This window comes from Mustela erminea, chromosome 3 (genome assembly GCF_009829155.1).
Source record: "Mustela erminea isolate mMusErm1 chromosome 3, mMusErm1.Pri, whole genome shotgun sequence".
Classification (NCBI taxonomy): Eukaryota; Metazoa; Chordata; class Mammalia; order Carnivora; family Mustelidae; genus Mustela; species Mustela erminea.
In genome coordinates, this window is record NC_045616.1 from 14,961,740 (window position 1) to 14,986,296 (window position 24,557).

Consider the following 24,557-nt stretch of genomic DNA (forward strand, 5'->3'; position numbering starts at 1 on the left):
TTAAATGAAGCCAACAGAATAAAGGGCACAGTCCACTGCCCTGAGAAAGTAATAGTGAGTCATCAAATATATCATCCGAAAATGGCATTGAGAAAGGCAGAGATTGAAAGAAGCTAGCATCTGTCCTGATCTGAGGACTCACCTGCAGGATTTCGTAACAGAGGGGAGGGGAGGGAAGCAGCACCTCGTGAGCTGTGGGCCCTTCCCCGTGGGACAGGGAGTCCACCATCTCCACCAGTGTCCTCCAGCCCGGCTTGGACTGCAGCAGAGTTCAGCTGCCAGCCCTCTCTGGCCCTTGCCTCAATGGGCAGCAGCCACACAAAGCCTCTTGGGGACACGGGCCCTCCCCAGCCTGAGCCATCAACCCCAGTAGGACCACAAGTGAGATTGCAGACCCACACAGTGACCCTGGTTTTCATTAGTCTCTTCTACTCAGTTAATGTCTTACGTGCATGTTCCCCCTTATTCAGGCGCTGAATGTTAGAATGGCATCTCCTGAAGGTCTATAGACACCAGGGATGCAGTACCCCCCCTACCCCCCGCTGTGGACAGTGCTTGCTTGCTCTGGGAGGTCAGGCCTCCTGATGAGCCGACCAGCAGCTGCCCAGACAAAACCGCTCCTCTCTAGAGCAGGCCGGCTCCTGTCCACTGTGATTATTAGACATACCTTGATTCCAGAAAAAATAAAAGGTGATTAAAAAAATGCCTGAGAAGTAAGGAAAAAGGGTGACAAGCCATGTTAATATCTCTGGAGTTCTGACAGATCAAGTACTTAACTTATTCTGCTTTTTCTTTTGCTCACCTCTTGTGACTCTTGGAGAAAAGTCTCCATTGGAACAAGTGTCTTAAAATGTAGCCTGTTGGCTTTGTTTTTCCTCTGTCCAATACCCTCCTTCTGTTCCAGCCAGCTGAATTTCTAATTAGTGTTTTGGGTTGTACATGGGCTGCAAGTCTTTTTAGAAAGAACACATGAGGGCACCTGGGTGGCTCAGTGGGTTAGGCCTCTGCATTCCACTCGGGTCATGATCTCAGAGTCCTGGGATTGAAGCCCGCATGGGGCTCTCTGCTCGGCAGGGAGCCTGCTTCCCCTTCTCTCTCTCTCTGCCTGCCTCTCTGCCTACTTGTGACCTCTCTCTCTCTGTCAAATAAAAAAATAAAATAAAATCTTAAAAAAAGAAAGAAAGAAAGAAAGAGCACATGAACCAGTGAAGAGCTTCTAGAACAGAGTTGGTCCTCTGGTAAGGTTCACGAAATGACATGGGTTTCGGAGTCTGGAGTCTGGGGAAGCACCTTCCAGATGCTGCTTTGTTCCCTGGCACCACCTCTCACCTGCCTCTACAACTCAGAGGCTTTTTGCTTCTGGTTTATTCTGTCTGAAAGAGAGCATGAGTCCCCCTCGGGTGAGAGGCTGAAGCAACCCTTCTCACAGGGAGTGTAACTATCCTGGCCTAAAAGCGGGTTCTCCCCGCCCCCCACACCAACTCCAGCCTTCCCTGAGGAAGGGAGCCTGTGACTGTTTCCAAGGCCCATCTCCTCCCCACCAGCAAGAGCTCCCACAGGCTGGGCTGCTCTGATACCATGTCATGAACATGGAAACCAACTCAGAGTGAGAGCAGCGTGCCTCCTGAGACCACCCATCTAGAAATGGCAAGTGGGCACATTCGGTTCAGGCTTCTGTACCTTTAAAGACCAATGTTTTCATTTGGTCTTCTTTTTTCCCTGGTAGATCACGTTGTCTTCCTTGGCTAATTCCACCCACCCCCCAGGAACCATTATAATAAACATGAGCATGTTCATTTCAGTGATTGTTTTTCACCCCGCTCACTTTCAAAAATGATTCAAAGGGCTTATGATTACACCCAGAATGGGTAAGACCAAACACCATCAACATCTGTCCACACCTTCAAACATGATTCATGAACCACTCCTCTGTAGCCTTTTCATGGTGCGGAGCCCCTGCCCTGCAAGGCCCTCGTGAGACAAATGTCAGAAATCAAAGAGCAGAGGGAGAAGTGGGTTTTTTCCAGAGAAAGGTAGCAGGGATGACCTTGAAGGGAAAATTGGCTCTGAGCTTCCTGGCAGCCTCGGCAAAAAGGAAAACCTGTCACGCTCTGATGCACTCTTAAGACAGGCAGAGGGAGCCGACTAGCTCAGAGGATGGGCTGTCTTCCTTGGCTGAGCTAGGAGAGAGTGGCCTCCGGCGACATGCTCAGGCCCATCCTGCAGGAGCTCCTTCTGTGGAGTTCCCTGGCCCTGGGAATGGTATGCTGCCATAGCTGTGGAGAGTAGAACCTGAACTTGTTACTACCTTGGCTGGGTGGCCCAGGTCAAGCGAGCAACCCTGCTTAGTGTGGAATAATTCTGACACTGGAGTAGGTGATACTGAGAGGATTTCTTGAATGAATGGAGTTCCAGTTGTTCTCACCAACTCTTGTCAACTCCTGCACAGACACCCCAGAGACAGACTCAAGGGGGCATTGTGTTCTTGGGGCCTGCAGGCCCAAGCTTTGGGTGAGAGCCCCAGCCAGGCTGCACTGTATGGCCCCTGGGAGAAGGGCAGAGGCTAGGTCTGATCCACAGCCACTGGGACAGAGACATCCATGCAGAGGCTAGCTCGCCAGGCCAGGCCAGGCTCGGCAGGTGGCCCCAGTCAGGCTGTGCAGAGCCCTCTGAGGTCACACTGTCCAGATGAGCAGAGGAGGGGCAGGAAGCAGCATTGGTGGCCTGTGGGTAGGCACACAGGGTCTGTCTTGCTCCAAAGCCCAGTCTCCTTCCTCTGCATCAGAAACCTCTAAGGAGGGTGTAGGCCTGAGCTGCAGGGGGAACAGATGGCAGGGCCCTGGGGGCACAGATTGGGTTGGGGGCTCAAGTGGGCAAGGGTGTTGAGTACACACCGCACACCATCCTCCTGCAGAAGGTGGGCTGTGACGGAGTGATCGGCTCCAGCAAGCAGGAAGACAAGTGCGGTGTGTGTGGAGGGGACAACACCCACTGCAAAGTGGTCAAGGGCACATTCACACGCTCCCCCAAGAAGCTCGGTGAGTGAGCCCCTCCCTCCACCCCCGGTGCCTGATTTTCTGCTGTACCTGGCAGGATGGGGAGGAGGGGGGCACAAGAAGGGGAGGGAAGAATCTAAGTCAGGTACAGCCTGAGCCAGGCTCCAGGCTGTGTGGGGAAGAGAAACCTGGATCTCAGGGGTCAGGGCAGAGAATGCCAACATACAGGTACACAGGGCAGATCTCAGTCTTTATTTGAGGGCTGGGGCCTGCATAGGGCACCCCTCCCTTGCCTTCCAAAGCTGCCCAGCTGGACTCTGGGTCCTTTGCTCCCTGCCTCCTCCCTCCAGCTGGCTGTCAGCAGGACTGCCCTGGGCAGGCCGCAGAGCCACACGATGGGGCTCGGGAACTGGGGGTCCCGGGCCGACCTGAGCTCTGGGAGAACAGCCATGTGGGTGGGCCTGCAATGACTATACCACTGTCCGAAACGGGGAGAAGCCACCTCGGTTTGCCTCTTAGAAGAAGGCCATGGCCTTGACTCAGAGTCAGCACCAGGGTACAGAGTGATTTTCCATGGTCCCATGAGAGCCCAGGGGTCTTCGGTTTGCAGATTAAATGGCTGAGGTCTAAGAGGCCAAGCGGTTTGCTGAGAGTCTACCTCCCAGATATGGCATCTTAGCTTCAAGCCCAGGTTTGGCTCCGGGGTCACCCTGAGGAGTCCCTTGAAGTGTCCCATGGAAAAGGCCCAGGGAGCACCTGAGGAGCAAAAGGGCTTTGGCCAGCTGGGACACAGTACCTTTCCCATCAACCCTTGTCCAGGCAGGTGGTCAAGCCCAAGAACCATGGGGCCATGGGTGTATTGTCCACATTCCAGTGGCCTTTTCTGACTCACTTGGCTTTATCTTCCCACATCCCAACAAAGGTTACATCAAGATGTTTGAAATCCCGGCAGGAGCCAGACACCTGCTTATCCAGGAGGCAGACAGCACCAGCCACCACCTGTGTGAGTCTCTGAAGCCCAGCAGTTCTGGGTGTGGCTAGAGAGCCCAGGGGCAGAGGTCAGGCTGGGAGGCCCAGCCTCTGCTCCACCTCCCTGTCCCTGGCTCAGCCCACTGGGGGATCTTTTCTGGGGTCTTCTCCAGGTGGAGAGGCTGGGGGCTGGGATCCAAGGGCTCCTGGCAGCAGCTAAGGAGGGACATGCTGTACTCCTAGCCCACAGAGTAGTGACTGCCTACCTCCTCTTCCATCTTAAGGCCAAGGGGGAAGGCTCCCCCTACCCACTGGAAGGCAGGCAGAGTCTGCAAGCAGTGTCTGGGCAGCAGCCCCCACATCAACAAGAAAGCACCCCGGGCTGGCCTGCAGATGGGGTTACAACCTATATTTGCATATTTCCAATTAGTTTAATTTTAAACTCAAGAGATGCTACCTGGAATAGGGCTTTTTGGCATTTCTTGCAAATGTGGTTGCTCGTACTACTCTGAGTGCCCTCTGAGATTGCTGGGATCCCTTACAGGCCTTCACCTGTCCTCACCCCCATCAGCTAAAGGCACGTGGGCCCTCCCTCTTGGGTGGTCATGGGCTGAAGTCCTAAGTGATGCTGGGAGTCATGGGGGAAATCCAGACAAATCCATTCTCCCAGTTTGGGCTCCCCCCCTCCCTTGTGCCATGGAGACCGGACCGGGTCGGGGCTCCCCAAGTGCCACTGTCTGGCACCCCCACCAACACAGCGAACACCCCACTCTGTTTAATGCACTTTGTTCTTTCTTCCCTGTTTTGAGAAGAAACTATATTGCTACCCAAAATGCAAAACCACTTGCCTTAAGTGGAAGGAAAAACCTAAAAGTTGGTTCCTAAAGGGAGAGACAGACACTTGAATCTAAACACATTCTGGCTGCAGGCTCCAGGTTTGAGGCCTGATCTCTCTGCGTGAGAGGAGCCAGGGTTGATGGCCAGTTGAGTGTCTGCAGGCCGCTGCTGAGGTATCTTTGTGGGGTGCACAGAGAACTGCAGGACACTGGTGCAGGGAACGATTTCCTCCTTCTCGGATCCCTGTCTGGGGCCCCCAGTAGCTGCCTTCCACACTGTGGGATGCATGGGGCTTCCTGACCAGCCAGTTATTGGCTTCCAGACACCTGCTGATCCTGGGGTATTCCATGTGTCCCGTACCACCCCCTGGTCAAGCTCGGTCTCTGAGGATGTATGGGGACCTCCTGAGGCACCAGGTTGGGGTGAGGAGGCTCTGCCTTTCAGCTGGACCTATGCTTACCCCATGGCAGGAAGCTTCACCCCAGCCCTGTGCCCTAGTGTCCAGCAGATGCGCTGCACCCAGGAGGCGGGTGCGGGATGTGGGAGACAGTGGCTCTGAGTCGACTGGAAGGAGGTGATCCTACAGCGGCTGCTTGAAACCCCCACACCCCCAGGGACTGTGGGGCAGATCCAGGAAAGGGCCCTGGGCAGGGTAGCTTCAAGGCCGAGGCTGGCTCCCATGGCTATCTGGGCTTCCACTGGCACAGGCCCCTAGCAGAGGGCAGCTGGGGCAAACAAAGATCTGCTCCCCATCACTCCCCTCACCAGTTGAGACCTGTGGACCCTCCCCGCCTCTCTCTCCAGTGCACCCAGCTTCTGCCCCTGAGTGATCATGGCTGGGGCTGGGGGCTGTCTTCTGCCATTCTCAGCCGTCAAGAACCTGGAGACGGGCAAGTTCATTTTAAATGAAGAAAATGACGTGGATCCCAATTCCAAATCCTTCATTGCTATGGGCGTGGAGTGGGAGTACCGGGATGAGGACGGCCGGGAGACGCTGCAAACCATGGGTCCCCTTCACGGCACCATCACCGTGCTGGTAAGTGGAGGCAGGGGCCAGGCCTGTCTGGGATGGAGATGGAGGGGCTTCCTGGGGCCCCTGGACCTCCCTGCATCCTTTGGACCCCTCTTGGAAATCATCCCTGGCCTGCCCTTTGGACCAAGGGTCTCCATCTGTCAGACTTGGAGCCCTGAGACATGAGATTCTGGGCTCTGCTCTGCACTGGGCCCTGGGGTACAGCAGTCCAACCCTCCCCTCTAAGGGCTTCAGTTTCCTCCTCCAAATGACATTCATGGCCACCTTTTATCACGTCTGCTCATGTCTGCCATCCCATCCAAACCTTGCAATGCCCCAGGAGTGACTGACGGGGTTCAGGAGGTTAGCCTCCCAAACCCGGCTCATACCAGACTTTGTCCCTAAGCAGGGCTAAGCCCCAACTCTTCTGTGTCCAAGACCCACTTCTGGGTGAATCCAGAATCCAGAGGGGTGAATGAGAATCCAGAGGGGGCTTGATTTTCTTTTCTTTTTTTTTTTTCCCAAGATTTATTTATTTTTATTTTTTATTTTTTAAAGATTTTATTTATTTGACAGAGATCACAAGTAGGCAGAGAGGCAGGCAGAGAGAGAGGAGGAAGCAGGCTCCCCGCTGAGCAGAGAACCCGATGCAGGGCTCGATCCCAGGACCCCGGGATCATGACCCGAGCTGAAAGCAGAGGCTTTAACCCACTGAGCCACCCAGGCGCCCAAGATTTATTTTTAAGTAATCTCTATACCCAATGTGGGGCTTAAACTCATAGCCCCAAAATCAAGAGACACCCATCCCGCTAATAAAGCCGGCCAGCGCCCTAGGGACTTGATTTTCTAATTGCTTTTTGGAAGTTAATTTCCGTCACAAAAATAAGATGTTTTATTTGGGAAAAATTAAAAGACTCTGGATAAGGCTCACAGGCCTTTAGCTCCTCTGTGAGAGTGAATGGTTGGATTTGGGCACCTGAGCCCAGGATCCGTGTGTGTCACACATGTGTGCCCCTCTGCTCAGCTCACCTCACTTGCGGGGACTTCACTCCTGGAAGTGCCCTCAGTGACCTGCCAGTGCTGTGAACAAGTCAGCCGCATAAACTAAGGTGAACTCGAACAGAAACACACATAAAATTTGGTTATGTAATGACAGTGGGTAAAAGTACACTGACCGGAGGCTGGCAGGACCCTGGCCCCATGCTCCTCCCCGCCAGCCATGGTGCAGGATTGGTGAATCCGAGCTTTCCGACACTTTCTAGAAGATAACCATGGCCCATAAAGAGAACCGACCATACATGGGCCGGGGCATGTGTTTCTAAACTGGCCGGCGAGGGCAGGTGGACAGCACAGCGAATGCACTCACGGCCATCTCTGGGCGCAGGTCATCCCACAGGGTGATGCCCGGATATCGCTGACGTACAAGTACATGATCCATGAGGACTCACTCAACGTGGACGGCAACAACGTCCTGGAGGATGACTCCGTGGGCTATGAGTGGGCTCTCAAGAAGTGGACTCCCTGCTCCAAGCCCTGCGGTGGAGGTGAAGGGTATTCTCAGAGCTGGTCGCGGGGAGGCTCCTGGGAAAAGGGGTTCCTGAGCCCACGGTGCCCTGCTGACTGCCTGGCCTGAGGGACATGCTCAGCATGAGAAGACTGGCCCAGGGGCAGGAGGCCAAGGCAACCGACCTGGTGGGGGGTAGAGGGTGGGCAGGAAGGGGGTGCTCAGGGCAGCGGACCAAAGACAGCCAGAAGGGCTTGTGGGCATCGGTGTTACAACATGGAGCTGCATCGGGAAGAGAGGGGCTGGCCTGGCAGGAGGCTGGTGTGAGGGTGGCATGGGTGGATTAGGCCTCACGAGGCAGGCCCAGGAAGGACTCAGGTCATGCTGGAGATCAGGAAAGGGGACCCCTCTGTGGAGGTCACTCCCCACACTTATTCAGAAGGGCCTCCCAACTGTTCTGGGAGGGATGGGGCTTCCTACAGAGGTGTCCCACCTGCCCTGGACCTCAAACAGTCCACAGCTGGGTGGGACGTACAGACGGGCAGGAGATTTCTGGTCTCCCACACGTGCTTACTGCTCCTGAGGGGCTAGATGAGCTAAGAGGCAAGAACAGGTGGCCAGGACAGGCTCTGTCAGGGTCCCACACCTAGAGGACTGAGAGGATTTTGCCAAAGAAGAGGTGACTGCTCCCATGGCCCAAGCAGGTGGACAGCTCCTTCTGCAGGGCTCCCACCTGTGCAGATGGCACCCCCAACCCTCCCTTGAGTATGTCCTGCTGACTCTCCCTCCTCTGTATCTCGTGGACCTATCTGCTGTTCCGTCTGCCCAGTGCTGACACCATCCTTGCTCCCCAGCTGGCCCTTGTGTGTCCACTGTCACCCCAGTGTGAGCTCTTAAAGGTCCCTTCTTGGCATCCCTTCCTAGTGCCATAGTTTTAACAGCTCCGTCCACTCTTTGGATAAAGATGAGATTCTCCTCATGGCCTGTGTGGTCTGGGCAGCTTGCTGACCTCTTCCACTGCATCAGTACCCCTACCCCTTGCCCACCAGGCCCTGGCCACACTGGCCCTAGCTGCTTTTCCTGGACATGCCATGTTCCTGCCTCAGGGCTTTTGCACAGGTTGTCTCTTCCCTGGAAGCCACTCTGCTGCCTTCCCACTAAACCAACGTTCCTCCATTCTCTGCTTTCTAGGACCTCTCCAGATACCCAGCTTAGATCAGGCTGTCCAGCCACATTTTCTTGTGACTCACCTGGTAGCCTGGGGTGTAGAGACGTTGGAGTTGTTGACACACTGGGCTTTATAATTCTTGTGGGGTCTGTTCCGTGCATTGTAGGATGTTGAGCAGCATCCCTGGCTTCTATGTGCTAGATTGCAAGTGGCACCCCCCAACCCCAAGTTGTGACACCTAAGTGTCCCAGATACTGCCTGATGTTAAAATCGCCCTGTTGAGAAGAGCTGTCCTAGGCTCCGGTGAGAGGAGCCTTGCAGGCCATGTTTCTGTGTTAAGCCATCTCCAGGCTCATCGCAGGGCCTCCACGTGGGTTAATTCGAGGTAGAATATGTGGCTGAGCAATGGAGAGGAAATAGAGCCCTCCCTCCTGCCCCAGGAAGCCAGTTGAGAGACCAGGGAACAAGGTGGCCACTCTCCCCTGGCCTCCCACTCACTGAGCCTGGGGTGCTGGGTGGACATGAGGCTGGATATCTCCAAGGCCTGGCCCTGGCACATTGCCCCCCTCCCCATTAGAGGGCTGGGGAAAAGGGGCTGAAGCTGCCCATGGAGCTGCTTCTCTATGCCCCGTGGAGGGGCCACACTGCCCCATGAGACCCCTCAAGCTCTTGTCTTCAGGCTCCCAGTTCACCAAGTATGGCTGCCGCCGGAGGCTGGACCACAAGATGGTACACCGAGGCTTCTGCGACGCCCTCACGAAGCCCAAAGCCATCCGCCGGGCTTGCAACCCACAGGAGTGCTCCCAGCCAGTGTGAGTGCCCAGGGTCACCTGGCTCCTTCAGCCCCAGTTACTCAGAGAGACAGGCCTGTGCATCCCTTCTTCAGAGACCCCAGCCTGGGGTCCCGTGAGAAGAGAAGGCAGAACCCCGGGGGCTCCTGGGGAGGCAGGTGCGGGCTCTAGGCCCTGAGTGGTGCTGGCCATCACATCCCCTGCTGTGTTGGTGGATTTTTTCTCCCTCAGCACGTGTCATGGGGTCTAAGACCCCTCAGGCTGTGCGGTGCACCCCTGCTTTGCACATGCTGCACTGAGACGGTCATGTGTGTCTTAGAGATGATGACATGTGCTAATGCCAAGATGGGGAAACTGAGGCTCAGTGGGGACTGGCCATCTTCAGGTCCTGTGGTAGATATTCCCCAGGCCACTCATTGCGGCAGCTGCAGCCTTGATCCTTTAGCCCAGGGCTTTGGCAGGGCTGCATTTCCGGGCCCAGGTTCCTTTTGCAGGGCCCTGAGGGGAGAGGGTGGTTGGTACTTAGGCCGGGGGGGGGCTAAGTGGGGACAGGTGCTGTAGGAGTCCACCCTGTTTCCCTGAAGGGTCTGTGATGTCAGCAACCACGGAGGGCAGAAGGCAGAGCCAGGAGCCTGAGAAGGGACAGATAACCAGGGCTCTCCATGCCCCCACCTGGCCCCAGCAGGGCCTGCAGCAGTGTCACCTGCTAGATCTCAGTCAGAGCCCCCATCAGGCTCTAGGCTGTCTTCCTGATAAAGGGGAAGATGCCCCAGGGAGGCGGGCTGCCTTCTCTCTGCATCCCTGGGCCACAGCCCAGCCAGCTCTCCAAGGGGACTGACCTATTGCTCTGCCCCCACAGGTGGGTCACAGGTGAATGGGAGCCTTGCAGTCAGAGTTGCGGGCGGATGGGCACGCAAGCTCGCTCTGTGCGCTGCGTACAGCCCCTGCACAACAACACCACCCGCTCCGTGCACACCAAACATTGCAATGACGCCCGGCCCGAGGGCCGTCGGGCCTGCAACCGTGAGCTCTGCCCTGGGCGATGGCGGGCTGGACCCTGGTCCCAGGTGAGAGGGCCCCCGGCCTCACATCCTCAGCCCCCAAACCCAGCTTGGGCAGGACTGAGGGGGTCAGAGCGCTCCATGTGGGTCTGGACGCAGTTCTTGGCCCAGACCACATCCCGTGGATCTCAGGGCACGGTGGAGGCCACACGGTCCATGCTCTATTGAGAAACTGACTGGAATGGGTGTTTGCACTGCAGGGCAGAGGCTGCCATGTGCTACAGGAGCTTAGAGTCCTGGGAGAACGGGGGCAGAGGGGTGGTCTGGAAGACCAGCCAAGCTGGTAGGAGGGAACATGGGGGAGGGAGGACTTGGACCGGGACTGGCTGGTCTCAGGGGCTGGAGCAGCAGTCCAGGGCCAGGGCTAAGCTAACATGAGTACTGACACCCAGCTCACAGGCCTGGTGGGTCAGGGTCCTCAAGACCAGCCTCGGGCTCAGTGATTCACCGGAAGGACTCACAGGACTCAGACGTCATCATACCCACAGTTATAGTGCATTTCAGCAAATCACAGGGTAGAATCAGCAAAAGGGGAAGGTGCGTGGCCGACCCCAGAGGAAGCCACGCACAAGCTTCCAGGTGTCCCCTTCTGGTGGGCTCCCAGGGCACACTTAGTTCTCTCAGCAGCAGCGTGGGACGGCATGCATGAAATGCTGCCAGCCAGGGGAGCCCCGTAGGCCTGGGTGTCCAGGGGCTTCCAGGTGTGCCTGACTCTGGTTATCCAAGCTCTAGGCCCCCAGGTGGGGGAGCAAGTGCTCACCGTCAAACACACTGTTGGTACAAACTAACTGGACAGACTGGTGCGATGTGACTCGGGGCCTTAGGTATGCAGAAACGCTCTCCCCAGACAGAACATCCTACGAGTGTGGTCCCCAGGAGCTTCCCAAATCTTGGTCCTGAAAGCAGGCCTTCTTTGGGGCTCTGTAAGGTTTGAGAAGCCTGGGGACTGCCAAGTCCACCATTTCCTGTACTGTGTAAGGTGAGGACTGGGGTATTCTCCCGGTGGGTCTGGTCTGAACTGGGAGCCAAGCCGGGAGCATGGGTGTGATGGCTTTGGGCCTGTCCCCATGCAGTGAGATAGAGGGTATGCCAGGCTGGAGGGGCCAATGAGGGGGTTGGTGGCACAGGCCCTTGTGTCCAGGGGTCCTCTGCCACAACTCCTGGTCTCCATCAGAGCATTCCCAGCAGTCCCTAGCGTACAAGAGGCTCTTCGTGTCCTGGGTGGGCTTCCTTCAGCCAGAGAAGGGAGATCCCTGTTGAGAACCTGGAAGTGTCAGGCTTTGTACATTTGCTCTAACTCATAGTAACTCACAGAGATAGGCCCATGTGTCCCCGACTTCAGAGACTTAGGAGGTTGGGGCAGCCACTCAAGGCTGGGCAAGGCAACACTGGCCTCTAGCTCATACTCTACCCTCTGCCCTCCACCACCTTCCACGTGTTATCAGGTCACATGTGTGGGGAACTCTTTGGGGCCCAGCTGACCAGGGAGGCAGGCCCTGACTCGTGACTCTCTACCTGCAGTGCTCAGTGACCTGTGGCAATGGCACCCAGGAGCGGCCAGTGCTGTGCCGAACTGCAGATGACAGCTTCGGGATCTGCCGGGAGGAGCGGCCTGAGACAGCCAGAATCTGCAGGCTGGGCCCCTGTCCCCGTAAGCCTCCTGCTGCCCCCAGCCCCAGACCCCAGTGTACAGCGGGCCCGGGTGAGGAGGACTGGTCTGGACTCAGCATCTGTGACCTGGAGGGAGGCACTAAGGGCTGATCTTTCTGTAGTGAGAAATGGGAAGAACTCAGCCCTGACTGTCTTCCTGGCCACTCCTCAGTGGTTTGGGAGACAGAAGCAGATTCATGGTGACCACGTGACCACCACCTCCTGACCCAGTGGGGCTCTGCCAGATGAGGCGCCCAGGTCCATGCAAGAAGGGGGTGCCTGTGTGAGTTGGGGTACCCATGCAAGGAGGGGGTGCCTAGTGCCCTCTGAGGAGAGCAACCAGAGCACTGTCTGCATGCAAACACTTTTGGTCCTGGAAAAAGCTCAAGATGTGGACCCCACTGTGAATCCCATCTACAAAGGAGGGAATTCAGGGAGGTCAGATGTGCCCACCCAACCAGGCAGGGGGCTAGAGCTGGGATTCACTTGCTCCCTATGTTTCTGGGGAGCAGGCAGGGTGGGGTGCTGGGTAGTGAGTAGCTGAGACCCAGGAGGCCTGGTGGGAGGTGGGAGAGAGGCAGGAGGTGGCCTGGACCGCCAGGGCCTCTCTGTCCCAAGGGTCCTCAAACGCCACATGGGGGAGTCAGAGTCCTCCTGCTGATCCTGCATGCCTGGGGTGGTGGGTGCTGGCCCAGTGTGGGGCCTCAGGAGCCACAGCCCCTCCTTTCCCCTCTAGGAAACATCTCCGATCCTTCCAAGAAGAGCTATGTGGTTCAGTGGCTGTCTCGCCCAGACCCCGACTCACCAGTCCAGAAGACCTCGTCAAGTAACCGGCCCGTTTATAACTCTGCCTCTGCCCTCCAGTGCATGCCCTGCGCCCTGTGGAGCTTGCCGTGGGCTCCCCTCCTCTCCTTCTATGGAAAACTTCCCTGACTCTTCCTGAGCGCTCTCTCGGTTCAATCTGATTTCTCCTGGGCCTCTGTGCTAGGCCGTCTCCTTTGGAGCCGCCCTGGCTGCCTGGCTGGGAGGGCTCGCCTCGCGGAGGCATGGCCCCAGGGCACTGGCCTCTTGTATGGGGCTGGGACCTGGCTGGTGATGGCGTGTAAAGGGGCAAAGATCTGTCTTGGTGCTGGAGGGGCCGGAGGCCAGAGTGCACATGTGACCGCTTGGTGACCACCTCTCGGGGCCACACCCCTCCAAGCTGGAGCTGCAGGTTGGAAGTCAAGGGGGAAACCCACCGGTCCCCTTTCAGACACTGCCCACCAGCGAGGCGTGAGGCCAGAAGGGGTCTGGGGCACACAGTGTTGTGCCGCCGTGCCAGGTGGCCCAGCCCCGAGATTTCATGGGTATGTCGGGGCTCCCCGGCGGTCCCTGCTGTTGCTGCTGCTGCTGACCCTGTGCTCAGTGTGTCCTCCTGACTCGTGCAACTGTGGCCTGCTTCCTGTGGCCTTTGCGTCCAACTTCCACAGCCCTTGGCCCCTGTGCCCTGTCCCCTTGGGGGGTTTGGGTCACATGGAGGTGGCAGGGGACATGTCCCTCCAGTGGGACATGGGGACACACCGCCACTTCACTCTCTGTCCATTAGCTCCAATGGCCTTTTCTCATCGTGTGCACATGACCCCATCCATGGAGGTGAGAGAGTGAGAGATTGAGAGAGAGAGTGAGACTGTCTGATGTGGATGCGGCCACCTACCAGTGTGAACAACTACAGAATTACCTCAATTTTTATTGATTTTTTTGCTTAGATAAAACTATGTAGAAAATGCCTTAAAGTTGAAAGGTAACAGAGTTGGCTGCTAACTCCAGCTTCAGAGCGGGGTCATGATCCCGGTAGGAGGCAGGCAGCACCAGCCCAGGTGGAGGCCGCCCAGCTCATCCAAGGTTTCTCATAGCCAGGGGCCTGTGCAGGGGGAGCCCTGGGCGTGCTGGCTCTAGCTGGCTCTGCTCTGCTGAGTGGAGACCCCCTCTGAGGCCGTGCAGCCAGTTGGCGCTGACTGTTTGCTGAGCCCCCTCCCGGGTGCTGCCTTACACAGAGGGCAGCGCACCGGCCGCCCACCCCCCGCGTGCCCCAGGCCCCTGCGTCGCACCCCAATCCCCACCCTGCCCCACCATCTGCTAACCGCACCCCGCCGCCTCCTCCCCGGCTCTGACTACTGTTATGTACATACTTGGTGTGTAACGCGTACTAATTCTCACGACTGTTAACTTCCAACTTTGACTAGGCCACGCGAGTGACTCTGCCTCTGGGAAGGTGCGGTACGGTCCTGGGCATCGTGCTGTCTGTCTATATGCACTTTGGTTTATCAGGGATATTTTATTAGTGTTTTGTATGTATCCAATGACGTAATACCTAGGTTCCATTGTCGTCGCTTTTCTGGTTTTTTTATGAGACAACGTTAGTGTGTGCCAAAGTGACTGTGGAAATGACCTTTTCTCCTTACTAACGATGGAAAGACTTCCTGTCATGCATCCCACAAATAAAGTCAATAAAAGTTCCGTGAAACTGGGTGCTCGGGTTTGGCCCGGGCTGGCTCCTTCTCTTCACCTCGCGGCTGGCAGCGCTGCCGAGCTGCTGCGGGGACCCTTCTGTCACATTAGGGGCTGGGCTTCTGCTTCAAATGACTGCCACCCCCCACCCCTGCCCAAAGTGGATATCTAGGCCCCTCCCCCACTCCGGTCATTTTTCAAAATGTGACAGCAGCCTGTGGAGACACTCCACCATGACTTTGACTTCTGAATTATTCCTGCTGAACGAGCCCCTCGTGGGACCGTCTGGGTTCTTCTCGCAAATGAAGGTTTCACCATCAGAGAGAGGGCCTGAGGGGTGAGTCTCTCCCCCTCTCTGGGATCAGTGGAGTGGGAATGTGGGGTCAGAGGCCTGATGGTGCTGGCCCAGGTCACTGCGCTGTGAGCCACCATCGGGCCACCACCCTGGCTGCTATCATAGCTGTCAACCTGAGATGATCTGTTCTGGGGGGAAGAGGTGCCCACCTGGTCCAGGTCCAGGGTCCAGATCAGGACGAGGGCACGGCAGCAGTGGCTGTGGGCACCTGGCCTATGCATTTGCATGAGCTTGTGCTCAGTGGGGCCTGCCTGTGTCTCCTGAGGCCTCATCTCAGAAGCCATGGGGCCTGCTCACCTCACCAGGACCAGGCAGCGGGCCGGGGGCCGACAGGGCCCTCCCGCTAGTGGGCTTCTCCCTCCTGCCTTTCCTATGAAGGGGATCCTGTGCCCGGGAGGAGCACCACAGAGACAGGCTTCAGGGCACAGGGCCAGACCCTCGTTGCCAGCCTGGAAGTATGGGGTCACAGAACCCAGCGCAGAGCTCTGGTCATTGGAAGGAGACACAGGAGACCCAAACAGCTTCCCCTGACAGATCTGCACCCATGCAGTGTCCCTGCCCGGTGGATCAGAAGGAACCCCTGCAGAAGTGGCTCACCCCAGGGACAGCTGGGGTGCACCAGGCCACTGGCCAGTGGGGGTCCCACGCTTTCTTATCCTGTCACCCAGCCTTTGGGTGGTGAAATCCTGTGTGAGGCTCAATTGAGGAAGCAGAGAACCAGGTTCTCCCCATCCCAGCCTTCCCAAAGCGTGGGAGACAGGGCAGTTTTAGGTGGTGCAATAAACATGACCTGAGCTCCCCTGAGCAGCCCCCCATCCCCCAGTTCCCTGTCCCCTTCATGGCACCTGGACAGGAGGCCCACCGGGGTAGGGATGCCGTGATCTCCCTCATGCTAGCTTGCTTCTCTGCAGCTTAGAGCCTTGCAGGCAGGGCGGTCTTCCTGGAGTTGTAGGGGTTAAATGGCGACTTAAAACTTGTCTTCGCGTTCCCGGTTAGGGTTGTCTTCATTGACCGCCGCTTCTTTCCCATGAACTGTGGTAGTGGAAAGTTTTTTTCTAAAATAAACTTTAAGCTTAAAAAGAAAAAAGGAATTCATTTAAAGGAGGAAGCTAGTGGGCAAAACAGAACACGGGCGATATTTGGCTAGAGCCAAGATGGTGGGAAGGGCTCAGGAATGGCATCAATTTATGAGAATGGGTTTGGTCTCAGTGGCTTGTTGTTCGCTGGAAGGCAGTAGGTCTTGCTATGTCATTGCTACTGGGAACAGCTGAAGATCAGGTACCAGGAAAATGGGATTTTTCTTTGGGTGTAGGGACCCTCCACCAGCTGCTGCTTCCAGATATGTGATGGGCCCCGTGGTGGCGGAATTCCTGTCCTCTGGGAGGGTTCTCTGCTCAGCGATAAGACTTAAAAATACCCAGCTGTTGGTGTCCTTAAGAATGGTTGGGAATAATGATTTTGAAATTGGTCTAGACCGATAATAGCATAGCCAAGCTCTTGGCCCGTAGCTTTCTTAATTACTCATTCATTCACTCATTTATTCATTCTCACTTTTAAGAACGTAAAGCAATGTAGCTACTGATCAAAGGAACCTGGGCCCGGCCCCCCAGCTGTCACCTACCTGTGGCAGGAAGGGGGACTCTTTGCCCTGACTCACCCATGTATTCAGGGACATTTGTCGAGTGCTCTCTGTGTCAGGCTCTGGCCTGGGCACTGGGACACCACCAGGCACCTGACCACAGGTCTGCAAGCTTTCTGTAAAGTGCCAGATAGTAACAGTTAAACCGTTTTTTTTTTTTTTTTAAAGATTTTATTTATTTATTTGAGAGATAGAGCATGAGCAAGGAGAAGGTCAGAGGGAGAAGCAGACTCCCCATGGAGCTGGGAGCCCGATGCGGGACTCGATCCTGAGACTCCGGGATCATGACCTGAGCCGAAGGCAGTCGTCCAACCAACTGAGCCACCCAGGCGTCCCCAGTTAAACTCCTTTACAAAACCAGGTGGAAGTGCAGACTTGGCCTACAGACACCATCAGCCGACCCCTGCCCTCTGCTGACAGGCTGCCTGGTTCCCAGGGTCCCAGCCTGGGGGAGAGAAGTGAGGGAGAAGTTTACAAACAGTCTTGGTGTTTGTCTGAAGGAGAAGGCACAGGTGATGGGAGGCCTCTATTGTAGCAGGAGTGGTCCCATTCCCTGCAGCACTGCCAGCCCAGGCTCCATGCTTGTCTTGTTGAGACCTAGGCCTCAGTGGTTGGTTTTCACACAGCTCACCTGGTGGCTTCCATGAAGGGGAGAAGGGCCAGGAACTGGGGAAGGGAGCAGGTGGGGCTCTGAGCACCCCCGAGCTTCAAACAAGACTACTCCACCTGGTTTGTAGGTCAGGCAATCTTATCTGGCAATTAAGTGTGAACTTGCCAGCTGGGACAGAGTGCTGGGAATGGGAGGGCCTCCCATAGGAGGGTAGGCAATGCTTGCCTGAAGACAGGGTTCAGTGAGCCTGGAGAAGGAGATGAGAGCAACTAAAGAAAGACAGAGGAAGTGGGCATGGTATGGGCAAAGGTCCTGAGGTTGGAGGGAGCACAGTATAAGGTAGGGGGGTCTAAGGCCTGAGTGAACCTAGAGAGTTGAAGGGGATAGGTCCTCACCCCGAAAACGAGATACAACACAGGGACTTCAGTCAAGGCAGTGACATGGTCATATCTTCAGTTGAAAAACAGCATTCTGACTGGAGCAGGATAGTGGACAAGAAAGAGAAAGAATTGAGAAAGGCAGGTGGGAAGGAGGCTCTTAGCATGGTGCAGACAAGAAGCAAAGCAGTTTGACCCCATGAAGGGCAAGAGAGGGAAAAACAGACATACCAAGAGTGTCTAGCAGGAGATACTGATGGACTTAGGGGTGAATAAACAGGGGTTGGGGGTTGCCTGGGATTTGGCTTGTGTGCTGGAGAGCCCATTCTCCAAGACAAGTGGTCCAACAGAGACCCTGGGCTTACACCAGAGAAGTGGAGTCTCAGGCACATTGGGAACCACAGGGCTCAGGAGTCTTTCTAGTAGGCAGCTGTCTCCGAGAGTCTGAAGCTCCAGGGGTTGGGGTCAGTGTCTAACCAAGGGGGCCACCAGCCTGGGAAGGCAGATTGCAGCCTGAAGTGATGGGCAGGCAGTGGGCACCATCAGAACCTCCTGAATGGGAGGAGACCTGCTTGTTGCCACGAGAAGTTTCTGTGGGTGAGCAGAGCTGCAGGCAAGTCTGTGGACCACACCCCCCATTGGCACACAGCGTACCTGCATCAGAGGTGGCTTCCACCCCTGGCTGCCACTTCCTTCCCACCTTAATCCTTCCTTCCCTTCAGGAGGAGTGGAGGTCGCAGAGGGAGAGGGAGGGAAAGGTTTGACGTCCTCGCTGGGACAGCAGAAGGTGGCTGAGCGGAGCACAGTAGGCAGGGGATTCCCAGTGATGCTGGCCATCGGGAACTTATCAGGGATCCGACATCCCTGTTGTGCTAGCTCGTGACTTATTCTCTCCTGTCAAGTGAATTCTTGTTAAGTCCTCTGTTTTTGTGTTGTGTGTGGGATGAGGTGGGGGGGCGGAGCAGGGAGGAGGGTAGCAAACTCAGGAAGAAGACAGGGAAGGAGAGTAAGAACAAGAGGGTTGGGTGGGCGGGACTATAGTTGACCTTGAAGCACACAGGTCTGAACTACACCGGCCCATATACACATGGGATTCTTTTAACAAATACAGCGTGATACTCCCTTACGATCTTCTTAATAACATTTTCTCTTGTCTAGCTCACTTTACTATAAGAATACAGTGGATAATACATATACCATACAAAATCTGCATTAAATGTTTATGCAATTGGTAAGTCTTCCTGGCCAAGTAGACTACTGGTAGTTAAGTTTGGGAGGAGTCAAAAGTTAGATATGATCAACTGTGCAGGAGGTTGGTACCCCCTCTAACCCCATGGAGTTCAAGGGTCTGCTTTGATACAGCCGCAAACAGAGCTCGAGCTGGGTCCGGAGGAAGGCAGCTGTGCGGCCAGACACCGGTCTCTCCGGGGAGCCATGCAGGCTATACGGCAGGGGTCCAGCCTCTTGGACCAGAAGGAGAGGGGAGGGAGAGGAGCCTGCTGGAGGGCACCAGGTTGGGGAGCAGTTTGTGGGGGGCTGGCCAGGAGTTCAGTGTGGCGAGCCCGTGCAAGAGGTCGAGGCAAGGGGAAACAAGCCCAGAAAATTTCAGGTGAGGATGGGAAGATACTAAGGGGGAACGTGGTGAGGCCACCACCAAAGCTCTGGGATGTGTTCTATCAGGTTCTTGAAATTAGTTCCCTCAGATTGTTTTGTTATCGTTACTGCTTATAGGTCATTATAGGGCCGAACTGCGTCACAGGATTTCATGAGGGTTACCACTGGGATATCAAATAGGAATCGGACAAAGTCCCATTCTTTAAGACAAGTTGGAAACACTCCGTAAGAACAGACACACCTCATGTCTAAGACTTTGAGAGAGACAGAAAACCCCGGGGGCCTGCCTGGAGGTGGGGAGTATTGCTCACAGCTTGTGTGGCAGAACTGTGCTCCGGGGCTGCTCTGATGTCAGAACCACACAGACTTTCTGCGTGAGCTCGCTTTGCCGCTGTGCCATCTCTGGGCTCTTCCACACGCCTCTTCCTGCTTCCTGGGGGGAACCAGGTCCCCCCCCCACTTACCCTGTCCTTTGGTTATTGTGCCACTTTTCTCTTTCAGAGGGCCGCTGCCAAGGTGACAAGTCAATGTTCTGTAGGATGGAAGTCTTGTCTCGCTATTGCTCCATCCCTGGCTACCAAAAGCTGTGCTGCCAGTCTTGTAACCTGCACGACAACCTCACCGAGGTGGACAACAGGGCCGAGCCCCCGCCCAGGAAGCTCAACGACATTGAAGAGCTCATGCCAACCCTCCCGGTGCCTACCCTCGTCATGGAGGTGCACCCTGTGCCAGGCACACCCCCACAGGCACCCCTCAATGCCTCCAGCACCAACAGCACCGAGGACCACCCAGACACCAACGCTGTCGACATGCCCTACAAAATCGGCGGCCTGGACGAGGAGGTCCAGCCGCCCAACCTGATCCCACGACGACCGAGCCCGTACGAGAAGACCAGAAACCAGAGAATCCAAGAGCTCATTGATGAGATGAGGAAGAAAGAGATGCTCGGGAAGTTCTAATAAATGGAAAGATAGCATCCATAGCATTTTTTCCCCTTGCTTATATATATATTCCATGGGATGGCAAATCGTGGAGTTGAAGGAAAAATTTCTGATTCCAAAAGGGTTTCGAGAAAACAGAGAGGGAGAATGACATAAACATCTATGCCTGTGGTCGTGATCATGTGGCAGCCAGCTTCGCACGTGTGTTTGTTTCCCAGCTCCGGCATGTTCTAAGTCCTGCGCTGGGACCAGGTGTGGGAGGGAGAGGAATATAGCAGTTCTACGATCGCCATCAGTGGGGGTGGGGGCAAGAGGCTGTCAGAGAGAGGAGACACGTGTCCCCGAGTTCCTGAGCAGTGATAGGGCATCTTCTTTCCTTGGCGGTGACCAACACTTCTGGAGCTGCGGGACATTTCCTATCCATCCCCAGGTGGAGGCACAAGCCTCACGGGTACGCATGGAGGAACAGTGATTTATCTGCTGATCAACCCGTCATTAAGATGAGCACAATGGGAGGAGGCCATGAACTTGAATGCCAGTGAGTCCAAGGGCCAGGCAGGAGGTGGGGATGAGCATGGTGGCCCACTGGGGACCGCGACCGACCTGAGAGGTATATCCTGCTAGAGCGGCTTGTGGGCTCCAGCCCTTGCTGCCTCTGGAGGAGCCGGCCCCAATGCCAGTTCATGTGCTTTCAGTATAGTCTAGCTTTGCCTGCGAAATCCTCAATCCTTAAACTTCAGCTCAGAATATGTCAGGGGGATCTGGAAGGTCTTTTGGTGTCTAGAGCTCCCAGACTGCAAGCCTCTGGTCTCTGGGCCTGGCCGGATACAGCCACTCGGAGAAAGGACTTCAGAAAAGCCAACTGGCCCATTTGGTGCTCTTGCCCAGTGTTCGACTCAGCCCACACTGAGCTGTGAAGCTGTCTACTCCTTCCCGGGAAGGTATTGGGACTTGATAGATCTAAACAGTGGGCCACGTCTCCTCCACAAGGAGAAGACAGCAGGGTGCACTCCAGGCATTCCCACTCCTCTCTTGTCTCCAAGAACCCTGGCCCACGTGCAAGGCCCAAGACTCCTAGTCGGGGGGAGGGGGTTCTGCCACCGTGGTGGCCATGCTCAGGGTTCTGAGATGGGGCTCTATGGGCTCAGGTTGGCTTCTGAAGACCAGCTTTGCTTATGGGGGTGGCCTTGCCCCATCTAGCCCTGTGGAGCCCCCTTCTGTGCCTTGGAAGTCCCAGCAGGGACCTGTGGAAATCTGACCTCTGATGAGAAGCACAGGGTGGGAGGTGGGGAGAACCTGCTTTATCTTTGGCCATTCCCAAAATTTTACAACTTCTGTTTTCGGCAGAGTGGTGTTTTGTGAGCAAGATGTGAATGAGAGAGAAATGGGAAGGGAGGGGGGTGGACAGGAAGATGATGGTCTATTTTCACCCCTCCCTGCATGGATATTTTGTGAACATGTAGCTTCAACTTCCCCAAATTATAAGACCCAGGGGCACTTCAGCTGCTTAGCTGGGCCTGGCCTCACATGTAATTCTTACGTTTTCTGTGTCTAGGAAAGTTCTAGAGCCTTCGTATTCTCACCATAGGTTTTGAGAGAACTCTGTGTTTGGTTCCCATTCTATGGATGGGAACACTGAGGTTCAGGATAAGACCATGATGGCTACTTTATACTGAGTCTGAAGTGCCCAGTATGTCTGTCTGATCCATGCATGCATGTGGGTGTGTGTCTGTGTGTGATCTAGGGGACAAAGCGAAGGTGTAGGAACAGTGAGAACGCTATCTGGGATGATGTTTAACCTCCCCACTGGGTGATAACTAGATGCCTGTCACCCCTGCCTGGCCCACCGGCTTCCCTCCCCTCTGTCACCGTGTCCCACTCACTCATGTCCTGGTGTCTCAAGGGAGCTTGCTGGCTCCTAAGTAGCAAACTGGAGAAAACATTTTTTGTCTATCTCTCATAGTATCACTTCTATAACAGATGTGATCTACAGCACTTTTGCAATCCTGTCTCTCTCTGATCAGGAAATGGATGCCTCGCCTTTCCCCAACTGGTTGAAGCTATGGCTGCTGGTGCTATTCATGGGCTGAAGGACTGGGCAGTTCTTGCTTGAGTCTGTCTTGGGATGCAGAAAGCTCAGGGTGGCTAACCCTACCCAGAGAGCATTACTTAGTTTACCCAGCCTGGTGGTCTCAGGATGGGAACACTCCATTCCCAGATTCCGGTGAAGCAGGGCTGTATGCCTTGGGGACTGGAAGGCTTCAGGGAGAGGCCCCAGCTGAGACCCAGGGTTACCGGTCTTCTTTCGGAAGGAAAGAGATTCCCTCTGGGAGCTGTAGTCCAGCATGCCCACTGTCCCATAGGTCATACTCAATGCCTGGGACCATATACACACACAGTTCTCCAGAACTGGACAGTCCTCCGAAGTCTCTCTATCTAAGGAACACAGGGTTTACCAGACTCTGAGAGACTCCTAATCCCCACTGAGCTTGGAACTGGTGGGAGAGTCAGCTTAGCAACAGTCCTGAACTTCCAGAGCTGGTGTCCATGTCTGGAGGCCCCTACAGACTGAAGGCCAAGGCGGTTTTCTAGCTGAGGTTCTGGAGCACCACTTAGAGACTCAGAGCTCTCTGTCTGTGGCTCCAGAAAATTGCGTCTGTGGGGAGACTTCTGTTGGGATTGGGGACCTGGCTCTCTGATCTGCTCCTTTTGGAAAACCCATGGAATTTCCCATATAAGCCTTCTGTTTGTATTTTAAGGTTGTTTGTTTGGCGTCTATAAATGGTGCTCAGTAACACTCCTATGAGATGAAGCCTGAGGACTCTGTTCCGCCAAATGCCAGGCAGCCGCCACAGGAATCATCATGGTGCTGAACTCAAATCACAGCATTTTATCTCACTGATCACAGCCATCGACACATTTGTTTTCTGTATAGAAAAAATTGGCTTCTTGATTTTATAACTTATTAAAGTCAAAATGTTTGTGGTTTTGCACATCATGCCTGTGTTTGTGTGTTACATTGACTACGCTGCCCCCTGTCCGCAGCCTGAACTGGGCCAGATGGAAGGATGCGCTGCCTTCACAAGGCCAAGGGGTGGGCATGGGTGACATCAGGGGGCACCAAGACACGGCTGCTCAAGTCAGGATCCTGGGAAAGGCCAGGGGTGCCCAGAAGGACAGGTCCCTCTCCCAGCTCCCTGTCCAGGAGGTACCACTAGCCGTAGCTTCCAAGTAAACCTTTAGTTGTGGGAGAAGATGAAGAATCCCCCGACTCTTGACTTCTCTCCTATATGACCCCTGATTATGAGCTCTTCTCTCCTAGAATTAGGGTTCCCAGAAAAATTGCTAGATGCTGAGTTAAATTTGAATTTCAGAGAAACAACAAATAACGTTTTAGTATAAAATTAGGACACACTTGGGGCACCTCAGCTGGTTGAGCATCCAACTCTTGATTTCAACTCAAGTCATGATCTCAAGCTTGTGGGATCGAGCCCTGTGTGGGGCTCCATGCTGGACGTGGAGCCTGCTTGAGGTTCTCTTCCTCTCCCTCCGCTCCTCTCTACCACTCACTCTCACTGTATCTCTTTAAAAATACTGGGGACACACTTACACTAAAAAATTATTGTTTCTTTGGAATTCAAATTTAACTGAGAGTCCTATGTGTTTATTTGCTAAATGTGGTAAACCGCACCCCCCCCATCAGTATTCCACTTTTAAAGACAAGCCCATTCTCTCTGGCCCTCTTTGATGTTTGCAGGTGTTGGGGGGAGGGAGGGAGGGAGGGAGAGAGGTTGGTTGAAAAAGGAGATTTCCTTGCCTCCAGCCTCAAAGGAGGTAGACAGACCATGTGTGCACAGCGCTGGGGACAGGGAGGAATCTTATGAATTTGTTCTGAGGTTGGAGGTGGCTTTGGAATGTGTAGAATTTCTCATCCTGTTTTTCACTGTAACTTGTGTTGACTCCATTGTTATAGTGCAGTTAGTCCTTTATAGTGAAGGAGAGGAACTTGGGATGGATGTGAGTGTGTGTATTAGGAGTGTGTGGAGTGGGGAATGGTGCAGTTGTGTGAGCAGAACTGACTGAACTTGCAAAGGTATAGAAGGAATGGCAGACCATCTGTACTTCCTGAAGGATGCTGATTAATGGGTTGGGAGGAGAAAATGATCACATTACATTGGCCACCACTCCCTTCTCCACACACCATGTCAGCCCTTGACTCCCAGGCACTGAGCAGCCATGCATGGTCTTAGTCGATGGTTTATGCCCTACTATGCCTCCTTACCCCAGGGGAACAAAATACACTCCAATCAAGAAGCCATGTGGTCAGTCCCCCTGCACTTCTTGACCCCACACTGTTTCTTCACTGTCTTGAGTTTAGATGCTTCTAAGCCATATTCCCATGATTTTATATCCAAATATTTCTATGCCTACCCCAAGTCATGCAGATGTCCTAAAGGGTCTTTTCTTATACTCTCCACTCTCCTACACAGAAGCTTTCACATCCGCCCATGGAAAGTGGAGATGACAGACAGGGACCAGCAAGTCT

At 54.9% G+C, this 24,557-nt stretch overlaps 1 protein-coding gene across 2 annotated transcripts in view; it reads left to right on the forward strand.

Annotated features, from left to right (window-relative positions):
• ADAMTS2 (ADAM metallopeptidase with thrombospondin type 1 motif 2) overlaps window positions 1–23,009 on the forward strand; it is a 218,163-nt gene extending 195,154 nt beyond the window's left edge. For both annotated transcript variants that reach the window (XM_032335322.1, XM_032335321.1), the window contains exons 14-22: window positions 2,915–3,038; window positions 3,919–3,999; window positions 5,672–5,838; window positions 7,199–7,358; window positions 9,166–9,298; window positions 10,137–10,344; window positions 11,860–11,989; window positions 12,725–12,814; window positions 19,572–23,009. In XM_032335322.1, coding sequence (XP_032191213.1) covers window positions 2,915–3,038; window positions 3,919–3,999; window positions 5,672–5,838; window positions 7,199–7,358; window positions 9,166–9,298; window positions 10,137–10,344; window positions 11,860–11,989; window positions 12,725–12,814; window positions 19,572–20,029 — 1,551 coding nt within the window. In that variant the 3' untranslated portion in view covers window positions 20,030–23,009. The remainder of the gene's footprint in view (window positions 1–2,914; window positions 3,039–3,918; window positions 4,000–5,671; window positions 5,839–7,198; window positions 7,359–9,165; window positions 9,299–10,136; window positions 10,345–11,859; window positions 11,990–12,724; window positions 12,815–19,571) is intronic.
• The last annotated feature ends 1,548 nt before the right edge of the window (window positions 23,010–24,557 follow it).